General features: G+C 44.5%; 3 protein-coding genes across 6 annotated transcripts in view; 1 reads left to right on the top strand and 2 right to left on the bottom strand.

Annotated features, from left to right (window-relative positions):
* Positions 1-1,200: 1,200 nt before the first annotated feature.
* On the bottom strand, positions 1,201-8,807 carry sarm1 (sterile alpha and TIR motif containing 1). 2 transcript variants are annotated; one of them, XM_019885888.1, is made up of 9 exons: positions 8,564-8,806; positions 7,805-8,209; positions 4,925-5,543; positions 4,387-4,599; positions 4,197-4,288; positions 3,658-3,984; positions 2,641-2,830; positions 2,348-2,469; positions 1,201-2,257 (listed from the first exon to the last, which is right to left on the bottom strand). In XM_019885888.1, the coding sequence occupies exons 2-9, from the start codon at positions 8,029-8,031 to the stop codon at positions 2,155-2,157; spliced, it is 1,893 nt and encodes a 630-aa protein (XP_019741447.1). In that variant the 5' UTR covers positions 8,032-8,209; positions 8,564-8,806; the 3' UTR covers positions 1,201-2,154. The 2 variants fall into 2 exon arrangements, with proteins under 2 accessions (XP_019741447.1, XP_019741446.1); XM_019885887.1 differs by having other exon boundaries at positions 7,805-8,807.
* vtna (vitronectin a) lies at positions 8,211-14,583 on the top strand. The gene is made up of 10 exons (XM_019885889.1): positions 8,211-8,254; positions 9,760-9,792; positions 9,870-9,934; positions 10,903-11,022; positions 11,133-11,489; positions 11,700-11,839; positions 11,959-12,115; positions 12,203-12,355; positions 12,764-13,237; positions 14,005-14,583. The coding sequence occupies exons 3-10, from the start codon at positions 9,877-9,879 to the stop codon at positions 14,121-14,123; spliced, it is 1,578 nt and encodes a 525-aa protein (XP_019741448.1). The 5' UTR covers positions 8,211-8,254; positions 9,760-9,792; positions 9,870-9,876; the 3' UTR covers positions 14,124-14,583.
* The window catches only part of scarf1 (scavenger receptor class F, member 1), a 13,127-nt gene continuing 10,283 nt past the window's right edge, over positions 14,136-16,979 (bottom strand). For all 3 annotated transcript variants that reach the window (XM_019885886.1, XM_019885885.1, XM_019885884.1), the window contains exons 8-11: positions 16,569-16,680; positions 16,175-16,299; positions 15,900-16,037; positions 14,136-15,838 (exon numbers count right to left, since the gene is read on the bottom strand). In XM_019885886.1, the coding sequence (XP_019741445.1) occupies positions 14,760-15,838; positions 15,900-16,037; positions 16,175-16,299; positions 16,569-16,680 (1,454 nt within the window). In that variant the 3' untranslated portion in view covers positions 14,136-14,759. The remainder of the gene's footprint in view (positions 15,839-15,899; positions 16,038-16,174; positions 16,300-16,568; positions 16,681-16,979) is intronic.

Genomic DNA, 16,979 nt, shown 5'->3' with positions numbered 1-16,979 from the left:
GTCTTGGCAAAAGTTTTACGCCGGATGCCATTCCTGACGCAGGATGTCCAATGCAAACAAATTTTGAAATTCATTTCAATCCGTACATTCATGAACAAAAAAAAAAAACATTGTCCAAAACGAACTAGTGCAATAGCTAAAACAAATGTTGATTTAAATTCCATCCATTTTTTAAAATCTATATAATTGTCCAAAGCAAACAAAATATCTACACTGCCCTCCATAATAATTGGCACCCCTAGTTAAGATGTGTTCTTTCTTAAAACTTTGTTTTTTATCATAAAAATTATAGGACCCGAAAAAAAAGGCAATTTTTGGCATGTGAGGTTTTTGGTTCAATGCCAGCAATGTGTCAGATTTGTCAGTTGTTTTGAATGTGATCATGTATGTTGTGGGATGTCCCAAATGCCTCAAAAAGGCTTTGTTATGTTGATAAATTTGGATCATGATCAGTTCAACTTCACGCGCCTGAATATCATATGTTGTCCTGCTGTCTTTTACATCATGACATCACATGATGAGAAGTTTAGTTTTGATACAGCAGCATCTTCAACCAATGTCCAATATCATTTTATTGCAATGTACCTGTACTTGATTACATCCCTGTCATTTCCTGCCACATACACATGTAGGCCAAATTGTGGTTTTTCTTCCATTCAAGAAAGAATAATCCATAACGGTCAATTAAATAATTGAACAGACAAATAACATACAGTACCAAATTTGCTAAAACTGACAACCTGGAAATCAGGCTTTGCTTTGGGCTTGTGCTTCAGCGACATTCGTTCAAAAATAAAGTAATGCACTTTTGTCTTTTTTTACAGTGTTCATTTATTACTTTTGTCAGATTCAATGATTGAAACACAGTGAGCTCTGTGTTTTGTTTTTCTTTCTTCAACAGAAGGAAACGAACAATTTAGCCTGAGTGTGTATGTGACAAATTATTGATAGCAGAAAAAAAGGGAACGGTGTAAAGCAGTTGGGGATTACCGAGTTAAGAACTTGAAGCAGAGCAGCTTGTCTTACAACTGGATAGTCCCCGAGCACATGGATGGAGCCGGGGGGGCACATCTGAGATTCACTGTAAACTGAGAAATCAGCTTTAAAATGCACAAAGGGAAGATCAAAGGTTCAGCGGCATATCGGCTTGTTTGGATTGGGTCCTGTTCATCACCTCGATGGACAGCATTTCTAGGCGCAGTTGAGGTGGTTTGGTGGTCTCTGTATTACGGTACAGTACCGTTGGCTTTTTCAAGCCATGCTCTTCAACTCTCTCCGGAGCGGGCCGCAGCCGAGTACCGAGGACCTCCAAATCTGAGGCCATGGTCCACAGTCAAAAAAGGGTGGAGTGTACTCTCCAAGTCAGGGATGAGATCCTACCCCTCAAGTTCACAATTAGAAATTTTCTATTCGAACTGTCTATTTCATTCTAAAGAATCCAAAATACTGTCGTAATTTTTAATTTGCAACACTGTCCTGGCTTTGCATTCAAAAGCATGCATTGTCCAAATTGTGTTTTTCTTAAGACTGAGTTTTGCAGAATCACAATAAAAGCGTGCGGTCTGCATTGACAGTACATTATAAATGTATTCATGAGATGCCTGTGCTTTCTGTTTGTGTTATGTCTGTTGACGCATGTACAGAATCGTTGGAGTTCCATGAAATACACAAAATAAGGAACAGCAATGAGTTTTGCCTACTTCACAGATACAGTTAATGGAGTGCACATTGGAACCACAAATATAAACGGGTAGTTTAATGGTTTACACGATATTCTTGTTCATGTTCCAATATCAGAGGCAAATTGTGTGATACAGTGTAAATAATTCTATTTGAATGGAATCGCAACAAAAATGACATTCTGATGCTATGAGTATTCTGACTAAATATACCGAACAACATGAGCGTTCACCCTTTTCCTGTTCCTGAGACAAAAAAGGCATACACTGTACCTGATGACACATGATTAAAAACATGGAAGTCACGGTTTTTATGCGCACTGCATTAAGACGTCATGTTATTATTTGCAATATATTCTTCCTATAAGCTTTTACCATTGTCAAAAGAGCTTCACATGCACATGGGCTGAGCAGGAGAAGGCTTCTGGCCGCTCGCTTTTGGCATCAATTAAGAGTTATTCTGGCCCAGATGTGTTCATTTCTTCTTCTGCTCTTTGGAGCTATCCAGAAGGTCCTGATTTCCCTTTAGAAAGCGCAGGATCTTCTCTATCGAGGCCTCCTGATATTCGTGCGACCACCTGTGTCCAAAAGAAAAAGACAACATGCGTTAAGTTAATCATCAAAGATGCACAATGTCTTCGTAAACTATGAATGGAATGGCTACTCACTTGATACCATTGAAGTTGAGAATAGATCTCATGTCCTCCGGGAGAGATGTGGGATCGGGCCATGCGAAGTTATCCGTGACTGGAACAATGTTCTTCTTACCAGCCAAGGCGGTGACTATTTCCTGTAACATCAGATTACGTAACGATAAGACAAAAGATTTTTGTGTTGACGTCACATCGCTAAAGATATTTTAGTTGGTATTATCAGTTCAGTCCTCAACATGAGTGTTTTTAGATGGATCCCGCCGACCAAAACAGGGCCAAGAACTATTCGAACCCAACACTGAGCTGACCTTATGCACCCAGTCTTTCATAGCCGTGTCCCCCATGCACTTGTCCAGAGCGTTGGCAGACAGCACCAGGATGAAGTTTCGAGCCCGCTGGACACTCTGAATCAATTTGTCCTCGAATTTTCCAGCTTCCAGCTTTTCCACATCTATGAAGACGCTGAATCCTCGAACCTGCAGGTGCACCTTTAGAAGGCTTTTGGCGACGACAAGGGATTGAGAATGTACTAGTTAGGACAAAGCCAATTGGACAAGAGACAGTTTCCTTTTCCATCAAACCATTTTCTATGGTGGCTTTTTCTCATCCGTGTCGCAGGTGAGCTGAAGCCTACCCGGGCTGGCTTTGAGTGAGAGGCACGGTACACCCTGGACTAGTTGCCACCAAACAACCATTCGTACTCATTCTTCACACCTTCTGACAACTTAAGAGTCTTCAATGGGGCATTTTTAAAATTTATTTATGTAGCGCTTTCACAACAGCTGGTGGGTGGGATTCCTATCATGTAAATGTCCACTAATGGAGGAAATTATTGTGTTTGTGAACATCATGATTTAATCATTTTGGTGATCGTGGTGATAGATTAATTGCGTCTTGAAAGAAATCATCATAGTGGTCTGCACTACTTGGCTGTGACCAGCAGAGGTATTGTTGATCCGTCTTAGCTTGACTTGTGGCTTGAAGCGGAAGAACATAACGTCAGCCATGGCAAGTTGAGCAACATGCATGTAATGGCAACTGCTCAATTATTCTGCTCAATGTAAAACTAAAACATGAGCAATTAAAAAAAAAAAAGTCAATCTACTACTGGTTCCTTTAGATACTGTCTATTGGAGGGAATTGAAATATCTTACGGGAGGCAAATTTGGGCGCGCTACTGGCTGTAACCAGTAGAGGCACTGTTGATGCTGTAGTATTTTTTTGGGCCGAAAGAAGAACAACATGACGAGCACGTTGGCAAAACGTCTATATTTCCCCTATGGTCAATCGAGGGCAATAAAGCATTGTAACCCCACCACTCTGACCTTGCAAGTTGTGAACCAGTGGTCCGGCGATAGCTGATGAACACATCCGGTCCCGCAGGTTGGGCGTCTGTGTTGCAGGTTCTGATCGGCTTACGACTGGCCGCCAGGATCTTGGCCCGGTGGACTCCGTTGAGTATGCGGCAGTCCTGCAGGAGCTGTTGATCCGTCAGGCTTTGGATGTTGTTGCGGTCCACCCCAGACTGGACGAAGGCATACGTGTACTGGCGAAAACGAGGGTCCGCCTCCGTCAACCAGTCAGCCATATTGTGTGGGTCGCATGTGGCGTAGTTAGCGTAGGTCTTTAGCACGCGCAGGTCTCTTAGAAACCTGGAAGAAAACAAAATACAGTGGTACCTTCAGATTTCACCCAAAAGTGGTGGAACGTGTGAACCAGGTTGGTGACCCCTGATTTAGAGTATCCAACTGGTTCTTTCACACTCCTTTTGAATCGTTTGGCATCAATCAACGTATTTGGTTTGACTTTAACGTTGCGGTGTAAAGCGAGCGGGCTTTTGTTTTAGCTCAGTTGAATAACTTGCCTCTTGCGGCAGAGGCCAGCACTCATGCCCAGATCTGTACTCAGCTCTTGCTCTGTGATGTTCAGAAGGAGGTCTCCATCCACCTGGAGCTCCTGGCTCACCAGGCAGACACAAATTTATCAGACACATGCGAATTATATTGCTACTCAATGAGGGTTAACTTTTTGAGGAGCAGGAAGTCAAAACTGACCTGGAAGCAGTCGCAGAAAGCGCTGAAGCCGACCTGCTGCAGCCAGGTCTGCACCTCGCAGGTCTTCCAGTTAGGCACGTTGGACAAGATGCGCTTGGGCACTTCCTCTTCCATCATTCTTAGCGCACGCTTGGCCAGGGAGCAGGCCGTGCCATTGCTGGAGTACATGACGATTCTTTTAAGGCTCTGCACCGCTCCAATCTCTTGGAAAATCTGGAAGCATGCAGGCTGCTGTTTTATATTGGACACAATCTGGCAAAATTCCTTTTTTCATGGCCTGTATACATACGACTCGGTCGCTATGTATCCTGCCCATCCATGAAGTGTGAAATTGAGGGCCGCCACTTGATTTATAACTAACAAGCGATCCTTTATAGAGTCATAAATTGACCCAGAGGAAAGCAATGCACGGGAGAATCTGCAAACTCCACATTGGTAGGCCAAGGCCAAATTTCAACGACTGACCTCAGAACCGTGAGGCAGAGCTACGAGCCACCCATCCACTGTGCCGCCACAGAAAAGCAGACAGCGAGTGTACCTTGGTGTTGCGTTGACGGGACTTGATGCTGGTCTCAACGCAGAGGTAGAAAGCAGCGATGCACTTTCCCTCCTGTCTCGTTCCATCCAGCAGCGGCAGGAGGTGCTGGAGGTCGGACGCCGTCTTCCCCTGCATGCAGTCAGCGCTGTCCGACAAACTGCGAGCAAAATCGTCCGGATCCAGGGATGCGATGAAGGGCTCCACCAGCTCCAACGTGCCGGATTTCACCACCTCCTTCTCGATTTCTCTGTTGGCCGCCAGGACGGTGACGGCCAGGCACGCGTGAAAGCGGATGAGTTCATCCTCTTTGGAGAAGGCCAGGGGGAAGAGCCATTCGGCGGCCTGCTTCTCAATCATCCATCTCTGGCAGCGGTGGCCTCCGTACATCGCGCAATTGGCCAAGGCCACGGCGCAGTGACGCAGCACGGTGGGGTCCGTGCCTCGGCACCAGTACAACAGAGCATCCAGGGCGCCGTTGGTGATGAGGTGCACAGACGTCTCTTCGGTGTGTTTGAACATGTGCTCCAAGATTCCCGACACGCTGCGAGCCAGCTGGGCGTCTTCTTGATGCCGAGTCAGGTTGAGGATGACCCCCAGCCCCAGGCGGGCTACATAATCTCTGTTAGGGCAGGGTCAGAAATGTTAGGATTATGTACTCTATCTCAATTTAGCACAACAGAAAGACTTAACACAATAGCAGGACCTTGTCTATGAAAAAAGGAACCGCTTTGACAGCCAGTTGGTGGACAAGCTTCACTTGGTGTCATTTTATTCCCGTCACGATGGTCTGCTGATTTCCTTTTACCGACTGTCCTTCGCACAAATTTAAAGACTGAAGGTTATTAACTTGCAGTCATACATTTTTTTAAGATAAAAAACACCGGTACCTCTTTTTAAAAAGCAGTTCTAAACACATTTGTGCAGTCAGCAAAGCTAGACTGATTAGATTTTTGTCAAATGTAATTTTGATTTGATTTGCGTATTTTCCTAAGTGTAAAAGGTTGTGTGTGTTTTATGTTTGACTGTACTGTAACTGCTGAAATGTGAAGCGGGAGTTAGTGACTTCTCTCTGTGGAAAGTACTTACTTCCACGGAAGCATTTCACTGCATGGCTGGGACGTCCTGTATTTTAACTGACCCATTTATTACAATTTTATAATTATAATTGGTGGGTATGTGTGTTTTTAAATGATATTGGCTACGCTAAAGCACTGTTTTTGATGTGTATTGTATCTGTCTGGGGTATGACCGCTGACCGGCCCTCACAGAGACCATAAAGTTAAAGAAAAATGTAAAGTTTGCTGTGCTTTCATTTTGAAGGTTATGCTTTTATTTTTGTGCACACGTGTGGAGACAAGTGGAGACCATTTTTTTTCCAAAAACAGAGACTAGTAAAAATTACAACAGTGGTCCTAATGTTCGCAACATTTTTATTTCCTGGAAGGAAGAGGGCCAAGAAGGTTTACCCTGATAATACCATACATAAATCTACAATTCCATATCCTGGAATATATTGGGTGCATTATAAGTCATCACTGCACATAATACTTCACTGTCAATATTTTACTTCCCGCTTATCTACTATGCTTCTTCTAAATACATGAAAAATAATACAGAAAAAAAAATTCAGGCTAACATGTCTTCAAGCGTTTCTCTTTCTCATGTGGGCAAAACTAATTGCGAACCACTGATCTGATGAGAGTCAATGCACGAACTCGAGATAACGTTCTACCTCTGCAAATATAATAGTGCTCAGTTTTACACTGTAAAAGGTGTTTATTTCACAATATATCATATTATTGTGGTTTCTTGGTGACCAGTCTTGCTGCAAGCCACACTCTAACCCAGAGATGCAGTACAGAAAATGGATGGCCGTGTAAACGGATTGACTGAGCAACTGTTTCTTATTTCCGGCAAGCACAGGGACAGGAAGTGCTTCAGGAGTTGCATGTCTCTGCATTTTCTTCTCTTTTCTGACTTGGAGTTACTTTCATAATCATATCAACGAAAGCAGATCATCTTTATGATGGAGGAATGAACAATCTCAGCTAGGAGAAGTTTTAACTTGTTGTAGATTCTGACTGAAGCACAATGTGAGTCACCCCTGATAGGAATAGAACAGAAGAGTGCCTCTCATGTATTTGTGGCTATGATGTACCAGGGCGGGGCTCAAATGAAACCAGCTGCAGATAAGAATATATAAATGTCTGTAAATGTTCAATTTTGCCTGATAACATTGCCCAGGTTTGGATCCTTATATGTGAATTTCTGAATGAATAATTAATTAGAATAATTGAATATTATTGGAAGAATTCTTTTCTGACATGCCATTAATATTTACCAGGACAGATTTTTATTACAAATTTGATTCTCAAATCTACATGTGATGCAGTATGGGGGTAGGAACATTTCTCAACAAGCGGTATGGGGTAAGCACATTTCTCAATAGGCGTTTGTTGTTCTTCCTGCAATCGAACTAAAGAGCCAATGAATGATGTGCTTATTATTATTATACGCAGTTGCATAAGCATTATGTTGATTTAAAGTATTATTGTTTGCAGTGGGGCAGAAGCTGACAGGTGTTAATATGTGTTTTGCGACATGTGATTTCTCAGTACAGTAGTGCACTTCTAGTCAGACACAGACATCTGCACTGCTACTTTTATAGTGCATATAAAATATTCGGCGTGCTTTGAATTACATTCTTTTTCTGTTCCTGACAGACAAAGTGGAGTTGCCGTCCAATTTTGCACCATCTAATGACAATACAAACTTTCTTTTCTGTATACTTTTGCATTATGATATCAGTAAGCTTGTTCCCGCTCCTCCATTGGATGAGAGTGTAAATAATGTATTATCCGCAGAGTGGTCCAATCTTACCTGTTGTCTGAGACCAGTATCTGCTCCAGTAGTTTAGCAGACTCATATGTGATCTCCACTGCAGGTGTCTGCTGAAGCTGCAGCAGGAGCTCCAGGCCTCCGTCCAGCCGGATCCTGTTGCAGATCGTTTCGGCCACCTGACGCCCGACGGCCGGTAGAACCCAGGCCTCCTCCACCAGCTGGTAGATCTCCGCGATGGCCCTGCGCGTCTCGTCCGATTCGGACATTTCCTTGGCGCGTTTGAGCCGCTGGATGGCGGAGCGCAGAGCGGGGAGGGAGCCGTCCAGAGCCGCTTGGACGTCGGCGTGGATCCCCGGAGACACCGGTCTCTGCTGTTCGGCCCCGGAGCCGCTCCTCCCTCGCTGGAGCCGGCTGACGCATTCGGGCACCGTGAGCCGGTCTGCGCTGAACATGACGGACAAATGTCTGTAGAGCCTCCACAGGAAGAAGGTGAGAGAAAAGAGCATCTACCGGTAGAAGCAAGGGTGACTGGCTTTGTTTACAAGAGCATCAGATTGGGTGACGTGTTCGGTCCAGTTCGTTAATAGCAAACAAACAAGGCCTCTGGTATTAATCCCAAGTGACAATTTCTCTCCAAATTGTTCAATGGACAACTTTGCATCGATTCGTCCTAAATCCTCCAAGATGTAAAATAATCATAACATGATAAGAAGCTCGTATGCAAATGAAGTATCAAACACACAGCGGGTCCTTTTGTCTGCTCCTGCTGTCAAGTGTGTTGTTCTCACACTTTCTCACCATCGACGCGCGCTTTGTTTCTTCCGTGAAAGGAGACTCAAATCCAAAGAAAACAAATAAACACCGCTCCAACAGTTACAGAAAATGACCTGTCACGGCATTGGCACCGCTCAGCAGCACTCCGCAGCATCCGCGAGCTGCTTGCCTGCCTGCTGCGTCCTCCGGGAAATTGCTCAGGTCGCACTTTGCACCGCCCGCCGCTCGTGGAAACAACCGGGACGTAGCTTCTATTAAAAGAAGCAGCCCCCCCTCTCCTCTCTCCTGCAACTAAGCAGAGCTTGGGAAAAAAAAGCAGGCTGGCCCTCTACTGGACGCACCAGCAAATATAATATTCATGTAATCATCAATATCTATCTATCTATCTATCTATCTATCTATCTATCTATCTATCTATCTATCTATCTGTCTGAATAACTATCTATCTAGCCGCCTTATGGGTGAGAAAACTTGTGCTCAAGGACCACATTTAATTTTTTTCCAATGGAGAAATGATAAATAATGATATATAAATAATTATAATCACATATTTGGTTGCAGTAATTTATTGCATGATTTCAACTTTACAATAAACTTACAAAATAATGAATTCTTACATTTATCTTAAAAAAATATATAGTTGTATTGTAAAAAAGACATTAATTCATATATAAATGGAGTTAACGCTGTCAGAACTAAATGCACGTGTGATCCAAATTCAAAGGAGATCAACATCGATTGATATTAATGCCATGGCCTACAATTGATTGGAGACCAGTCCAGAGTGTACGCTGTCTCTCGACCCAGAGTCACCCAAGATGGGGTCACCCACAACACAAATGAGGACAAGCGCTGTAGGAAACGCATAAATAATACGCGTAGCATAGCTCTGATGCCAGGCAAACTGTACACTTACTGCATTGTCACGAACACTGTATACGCCATCAATTTTCAATAATTGATTCGTCAAAACGAGATGACCGTGTGGGTGACAAATTGGTTTGTGGGATGCAAGTAGTTTCCTAACCTATTTTTACCGATACTACAAACCGATCGAATTTCGGCCTCATTCAAGCAGTAAGTAACATGCTGATAATAAAGTGCATGGTTAAGAGACTCCAAACATGTACAGTAGAACAAAAGTAGGATTTCAAACAGCATTGTCATAAACATCAACATGTTACTTTTGTATTGATCTGCTTCTCTGTATGTTTATTTAGCCGAGCTTGGCGAAAGCAAACCCTGGAAGTGAGGTGACTGACACATGCTTTCAATGATTGGGAACACACGGTCCATCGTTTCGGTCTCATTCTGCCCTCTCCCACTGCAGAGGAAACATGAGTCTGTGGGCCGCTCTGTTCTTTGCTCTCGTCGCTCAGACCATCGCTGCCGACGGTGAGTACAACTGTGATTTACATTTACAATTCAAAGAAAAGGTGAACATAAACTGCAGAGGACATTATATGTGTTGCACTGAAATTGTTTGGTGTAATCCGTCCCTCTCCCGACATCAGATGAGATAGATTATCTGTGTTGAGCTGGTTTGTAGTGGGTAGTCAAAGTGAACACGGCTATGTTATGGATTTGTTTATCTAAATAAATGATAACCTTTCAAAAACATTGTGACCTCTAACCTCAAAGGCAAATAATAAGTTATATCTGTTAGGGAGAAGAACATATACAATAAAATGGTGGCGGTAAGTGCGCGCACCCTAAAATTAATACTCCGTTGGAGCATCTTTTGTTCCAAGATCTCAGCCAAACCTGCATGTGTTTCATCGACAGAAAGGCGAAGTGGTTCACTCGCCTGACTAAGTTGCAGGTTCAGTTGCTCATCAGTAACCGCGTGATTGTGCTCGTGAATGATTTGGTCTCGAAATGTAGGTGCCCAATTCAGGATGGAATCTCCCTGAACAGCATAAAATGTGTAGCGAATGGATGGATGGATGGCGATACCTATGAATGGTGCCTTGTCATGACAAAATGATTTATTTTTGACATTGTAGCAAATTTGATTAAGCCAAACAGATGGCCAATTTTGACACTGTGTCAGGCTGGATTGAGTTAACGTACATCCTGTTTCCACTGAACATTCTTGACATGTTTCGACAACTTAACAAGAGAACACCTGGGGTAGACTTTGTCCAATAGCTGCAAATGCCATGTCAGAGCTAAAACCAAGAAAACCAAGAAACTGAAGTCAAAGGTACTGTCTGGAGATCTCAGAGAAAAGATTGTAAAAACAAACAAACAAGCAGGTTCTTTGTCCTGAATGCCATGACCTGATACATTCTTTTCTTGGGGGGAAAAAAAAACTTTGAAATGATTTTTCATGTCCTCACTTGACTTCTTCGTACCCAAAGGGTCATGCATGGGCCGCTGTGAGAACGGCTTTGACTCCGAGAAGAAGTGCCAGTGCGACACCATGTGCAAGTACTACAAGAGCTGCTGCATCGACTTTGAGGCCATTTGTGGCATGATAGGTATGAATCCTCCCGCCCCTTGTGGTGTCACTGAGCAAAGCCAAAATTTTACATCATTTAAAAAATAAATAAATAAATAAAGCATGCTTTTACTCTCTCTCTTTTCTCAGCTCGTGGGGACACATTCGAGGTGGCGGAAGACGATGAAGATGATCTTGAAAGCACCACAACATCCACTCTGCTGCCCATCTCTGACTTTGCCCACAAACCTCAACAGCGACCAGAAGTCACATTAGTAATGAATAAGCCCCTGCCACGGCCTCCAACAACAACTGTGCCGCCATCATTAAATCGCCCCAGTAGCACGGAAATCAGGAATGCAGCAGCTCAGACAAGCGCACCTCCTACCACACCCGCAATGACACCTGGCACCACTGCAGTTCCTGACCGTGATGCTGAAACGTGTAGTGGCAGGCCCTTTGACGCTTTCATGCAGTTGAAAAATGGCTCCATCTTTGCCTTCAGAGGTGAGTCGCACTTAAACATAAACAGTCCCTTGACCTTGTTGAGTGGTTATTGAGAGAGCAGCTTGTGCGGATGTATGGTTACGATAGCATCTTGTCTTTCAAGACCTTGTTCATTCAAATAAGGCAGTGAGCCAGATCCTTTTCGTGAGTCTATCAAGATGATTTTTCAATGTGAATTTTGACAGTAGTCATCCTTGTCCTTGTTTGCAGGCGAGTACTTTTTTGAGCTGAACCAGCAGACTGTACTTCCTGGTTATCCTAAGCTCATAAAGGACGTGTGGGGCATCAGCGGGCCCATCAATGCCGCTTTCACCAGGGTCAACTGCCACGGGAAGACATACATTTTTAAGGTACGCAGAGCGGAGCACAAGCCTTACTGGGGCTCTCAGTAGAATTTGCAGCATTTGTTTTCAAACAGGAAGTAAAATCTGCGTACAAAGAGTGCTCACCCTGAAATAAATTCCAACAGGGGAGCAAGTACTGGAGATTTGACAACGGCGTACTGGATGAAGATTATCCCCGGGAAATCAGCGTGGGCTTTGATAATATTCCGGATCACGTGGACGGCGCCTTCGCCCTCCCCGCTCACAGCCACAGTGGCAGAGAGAGGGTGTATTTTTTCAAAGGTGTAGCAGGATTTTTTTAAGGGCTTCTTGTAATCACGTCATACGCAGCCGTTGAAATCTTTTGCCTCTTCTTGCTGCCGTCATCAGCGGATCAGTATTACGTCTATGAGTTTTTGCACCAGCCGTCGCACGAGGAGTGTGTCACCTTGTCTGAGAGGTCTCCATCCACGCTCTTCAGACGCTACACTAACATGTACTCCAGGAACAACGAGAGATTTTTCAGTGATCTCTTCTCAGACAGTAAGGAGTACTCTGATGTCGTGATTCCTCACCACTCTCGCTGCATACTAAATTCCAAATGATTAGGCAATCATTTTCTTCTCTGTATGTGTATGTAGTGTTCTATGAAAATGGCACTCAGCCTAATTTGCGAGTCATCAATTGTTAGAGAATAATTTCGAGTGTTTTTAAGCAAACATTTATATAGACTATTTAAAATATGAAAATCTGAGAAAAACATAATTTCCATAATAATTTGGAAGTCGGGTCAGTGCCTTGCTCAAGGGCACATTACGCTGGAAGTAAATTGGTTTCATGTCAAATGTACAGGTATGTGCTTTGTATCAGTACTAATGTTTTTTTTTTCTTTTTTTAATGAGGCGTGGGTGGTATGTCTAATTGGATTCCTGTGTCTGATGTGTTTTTAAGTGCCCCAGCATCACAGCCATTACCACTTCATTGACAAAGACTGGAAGGGTCTCAAGTCACCGGTGGATGCTGTCATGGCTGGACGACTCTACGTCCCTCCGCGTCGACATTGGGACCGGGACCAGCAGTATGGTCAGCAGTATGGACAGCAGTACAATAGGGGTTATGGTCAGCAGTGGGGGCGAAGGAGGTGGAACCGCTCGCCCTTTTGGGAATCCATAGCTGAGAGGGGCATGAGCATGGGCCAGCAGTTTGCCGAGAGGGGGATGGACATGGGCCTGAGGCTGGCTAAGAGGAGGATGGAGATGGAGGAGAGGCTGGGACGAGACTGGAGCAGACACTGGGATCAGGACTGGGACCAGGACAGACGCAGAGACGGCTACCGGCAGAACAACAGAGGCAACTTCGACGACAGGAATGACAGGTCCTACAGGCGTAGTCTGCCCGTACAGAGCGTCTACTTCTTCAAAGGAGGTATGCTTTACATCGTATTTGATTAAGTTATAACTGTTTTTATAACGCACACAAATGTAGAGTGCTATTTTTATTTTATTTTATACATGTTCCACATTTTGGAGGTGCTGGGACGGATTAATGACTTTTCTATTCACTCCAATGGGGAGAGCTGATTTGAAATAAGAATGTCCAATTATTTAGGTAATGCATTCGGTTTCCTCTTGGTGTGTCAGCCTTTCACATTGTTGCTTTCACTCTGAAAAAATGAGTCGACTGATGTTGACATCTTAATAGTTCATTTCACCTTGATTTACTTGTATGACAATTACCAGTAACAATGTGACACGTGTGATACACGTGAGGTGCATGTACAACACGGATAACTTGTCATCAAAGTTGCCACTTGGTGCTTTATTGCTTTTCCCTTTTAATATTAATACTGGGTAACTCATTTTTACAATTTGAATGACAGTTCAAATCATCTTTTCGTTTAACGCTTTTTATGATGGAAGATTTTTTTTTTTCCCTGTTGAGCTACAAGATTTCACTTCTTTGATTTTACATTCACGAGAAACAAGACAGCAAGAGGCTGGGCAAAGTAATATTTGCAAGCTATGCTGCTTAAGGTTCTGGAATTTGGGTACACAGAGGTTTGCGATCGATCGAAGCAGCTGACGTGCAGTGTAATAGCCCTCATAAAAAAATTCATGTCACGCTGACTTCCGGAATAGGTCTGTGTTTTTTATGGCTGTCAATAAAAACTTTTGTTCCCCTCTGATGTACAGATAAATACTACCGAGTGGACCTCAGCACCAAGAGAGTGGACCCGGCTATGCCTCCATATCCCAGATCCATCGCCAAGTACTGGCTCGGCTGCACAGACAGGGCAGGAGCTGAGAAGTAGTAACCGGAATAATTTTTTTTAGATTGGCCATTCACATTCAATTTGCGTGAGATGGGTTCAGTGTAACACATAACTGGCTTGCTTGTCAGCTTGAGCAAATACTGGAGATGATCTAAAGTCCAAAGTCGAGCTGACTCGCTTTGTTTACTGGCATTACATCGTAACGCAGTGCAAAAGCTTCAGAGGTACTGTTTCTGGGTGTAACTTGTGCAAGACTAAAATCATATGCTTCTGCCTTACAATGAGTATTATGTCCATTTACACGTTTCATTGGCCAATAAAAGGCTACAAAATATTCATCTGAAATTATGTGGATGTAATCTTCCAACAATATCTATCAGAGAAATGAGTTGTGGGTTGTTTTTAGCGCACGAATCATCCACCGGTGACTCACCTTTTTCACAATATTAACGTGTTTGTGTTTATCTGTTGTGAGTAAAGACATTACATTGCTGCACCATTCTTTTGCCGCTGTGTCAATGTTTCGGTGATATGAAAAATGACTGTTTATTTCTAGATTCATATAAAGTGCATACTGTACAATGTATGTTGCGTATTTCTAATCTCCATGTATACATGCGTGTTAAGTTTGTAAATATACTCCAAAAGCCGCCATCGCATTACATTCCAGTACTCTTACGCGTTTGTGTTTGAGGTATACGAGTGTGTAATCATGACGTTTTCATAGCACGGCTCATCTTTCACACTCCCCACTACACCGTCAGCGGTCATGACCTCACTCAGAGTAGCAGCGTCCTCTGCTGGCCCCACAGTCAAGTAACTGCTTTCAGTTTGCACCCTACTGGGCTCATGTCCCTGCCTTCCGAATGAGCCATGAAAGTCAGCTGACGCCACCTCCGGAACGCTCTTTAAAATGGACGACAGCGGTCTTTTGAGAGGAATGCTTTCTGACGACCCTGTGTCGGCGGAAGCCATTTGGGGGTCGTTTTGTGAGGCGTGTTTTCTCCTCACGGGTTTACTGATGGCGGGCTCGACTCCTGAAGGCCCGCCGTGCTCCCACACACTCCTCCGAGCTCCGAGTTTCCTCCTGGGAGGCTTTGGGAAGGCTTCTGTGACCTTGGCTTTGCTTTTGCCAGGCCCCTGCTCTCTTTGTCTCTGGAGACTTCCGAGTCGCCTTAACATGGCCTGAACGGGGCCTTCTGAACTCGGCTCCAGCTTGGACGTGGGCTTTCCCGTCTTCCCCACTGTCACGTACACTGTGGTGACTTTGTTTGAGACGCCGGATTGATGATCCAAAGCTCTATGTTGAGCAGCTGTGTTGGATATGGTACGTCTTTGTCCTGATGCAGTTGTGTTGCTCGAGTTTCTATCATCCTCCTGGTCCACGACCTCACAGCTCAAACCTTGGTGATCTGTTACTTGAACGACTACGCCATCTTCCCTCTCCTTAGCATCATCTCCATCTTCTTCGTCGGGTCCGGCGGAGAGCGTCAACGCCCCCCGGTTTGATTTGGGTTTGCGAGGGTGCCCGGACAAAGAGGCGGCGTCGTGAGCGGAGCCGCGCCTTTCTTTGGGGCTGAAGCGGGTGCCCTCCGCAAAAGAGACAGACGGCCGCTTGGCTTTGGCAATGCTGGAGGTTCGGGGGATGTCAAAGGGGGATGTCACGTCCTCGCTGCTGAAGCCCGACGGGTCCAAGAGCATGTTACACTTGGAGCTCATTTCCTGGAAGTGGCTACCCTCCATTCCTGGAACGTCTGTCAAAAAGAGTGAGAGGAGATTTGCAGCTTAGCACTGATGAAATATCATGTGAAGTACCTTCTCTCGGGGGGACACAGTAAAGAGCCTCCCCCTCCTCCTCGTCGCTGTCGAAGGACGACCCTTCAGTCACCCAGCCGGATGAAGGAGGCTCAATGAAGCTGTGGTTGAAGGTCAGCTCGGGGTCATGGTGAGACACTGTGTGGAATATGACATACGGTCAGTGCAAATATGAAACCATTAGCATTTAAACGTCACATATGCAGTGCAGATGTTTGAAAGGAGTCAAGAGCGTTTTTTTTTTGTTTTTTTTTTTTATAATGACGAAAACTAACCAGTGACCCGAGGGAGGCCAGAGGACCAGTCAGAGATGCAGGGTAGGGCAGCACCAATGTTCGCCAAGACACTGTAGACGTGATATTTCATCCGCACTGACGGCCCTGCATCTGCCACCGTCATCCTGGAGAATGTTACCATAGCTGATTGTGCGATGGCTTCACACTTAAAGACGCAACATATTGGAGCCTGACTGAATATGTCACCCCCAGGACAATTACAGGAGTACTTTGAAGGACTTTTTACATTTTAATGCATTTTATTTTAATAACAAACTCGATAATACCCATCCATCAATTTGATGTTGTAGCTAACAAGTGAAAAAAAATAATATTAATACACAGTTTTGTTTGCTTTGGATGTGCACACGATGCGTGTTCACTTGATCCTGACCTGTCTTTGCCGTCTGCCGGACCTCCTCCGCAACACAGACAACAGCAGAGGACAGCGAGGAGCAACAGGAGTAGAGGAAGCAGCAGGCCGGCCAAGAGAGCAGCTCGGCCACCTGACACACACACACACACACACACACAAACACACACACACACACACACACACACACACACACACACACACACACACACACACACACACACACACACACACACACACACACAGTAATTTTTCAAACTCATTCATCTGGGTGGATGACTGAATGTATGAATTGCTGGATGGACATACTGTTAGGGCAGGCACCAGTGACCGGGTGGCATCTCACGCCTTCGCCACAGTCACAAGCTGAGGAACAGTTGAGGCCAAACTGTGCAGTGGAGCAACTGTCGTTGCAACTGAAAACGATGGGGG

Source organism: Hippocampus comes, unplaced genomic scaffold (assembly GCF_001891065.2).
Source record: "Hippocampus comes isolate QL1 unplaced genomic scaffold, H_comes_QL1_v1.1 scaffold29, whole genome shotgun sequence".
Classification (NCBI taxonomy): domain Eukaryota; kingdom Metazoa; phylum Chordata; class Actinopteri; order Syngnathiformes; family Syngnathidae; genus Hippocampus; species Hippocampus comes.
This window is presented reverse-complemented; position numbering and strand designations above follow the sequence as displayed.

Excerpts from the sequence above, each read along its gene's own strand:
- sarm1 (XM_019885887.1), bottom strand. The coding sequence starts at position 8,271 with ATGCTCTTTTCTCTCACCTTCTTCCTGTGGAGGCTCTACAGACATTTG. Across the intron at positions 4,289-4,386 it reads CTTTCTGCGACTGCTTCCAG|GAGCTCCAGGTGGATGGAGA; the intron begins GTCAGTTTTGAC and ends CTGGTGAGCCAG. Across the intron at positions 2,470-2,640 it reads TGAAAGACTGGGTGCATAAG|GAAATAGTCACCGCCTTGGC; the intron begins GTCAGCTCAGTG and ends CTGATGTTACAG.
- vtna (XM_019885889.1), top strand. The coding sequence starts at position 9,877 with ATGAGTCTGTGGGCCGCTCTGTTCTTTGCTCTCGTCGCTCAGACCATC. Across the intron at positions 12,356-12,763 it reads CAGTGATCTCTTCTCAGACA|TGCCCCAGCATCACAGCCAT; the intron begins GTAAGGAGTACT and ends TGTGTTTTTAAG. Across the intron at positions 13,238-14,004 it reads CGTCTACTTCTTCAAAGGAG|ATAAATACTACCGAGTGGAC; the intron begins GTATGCTTTACA and ends TCTGATGTACAG.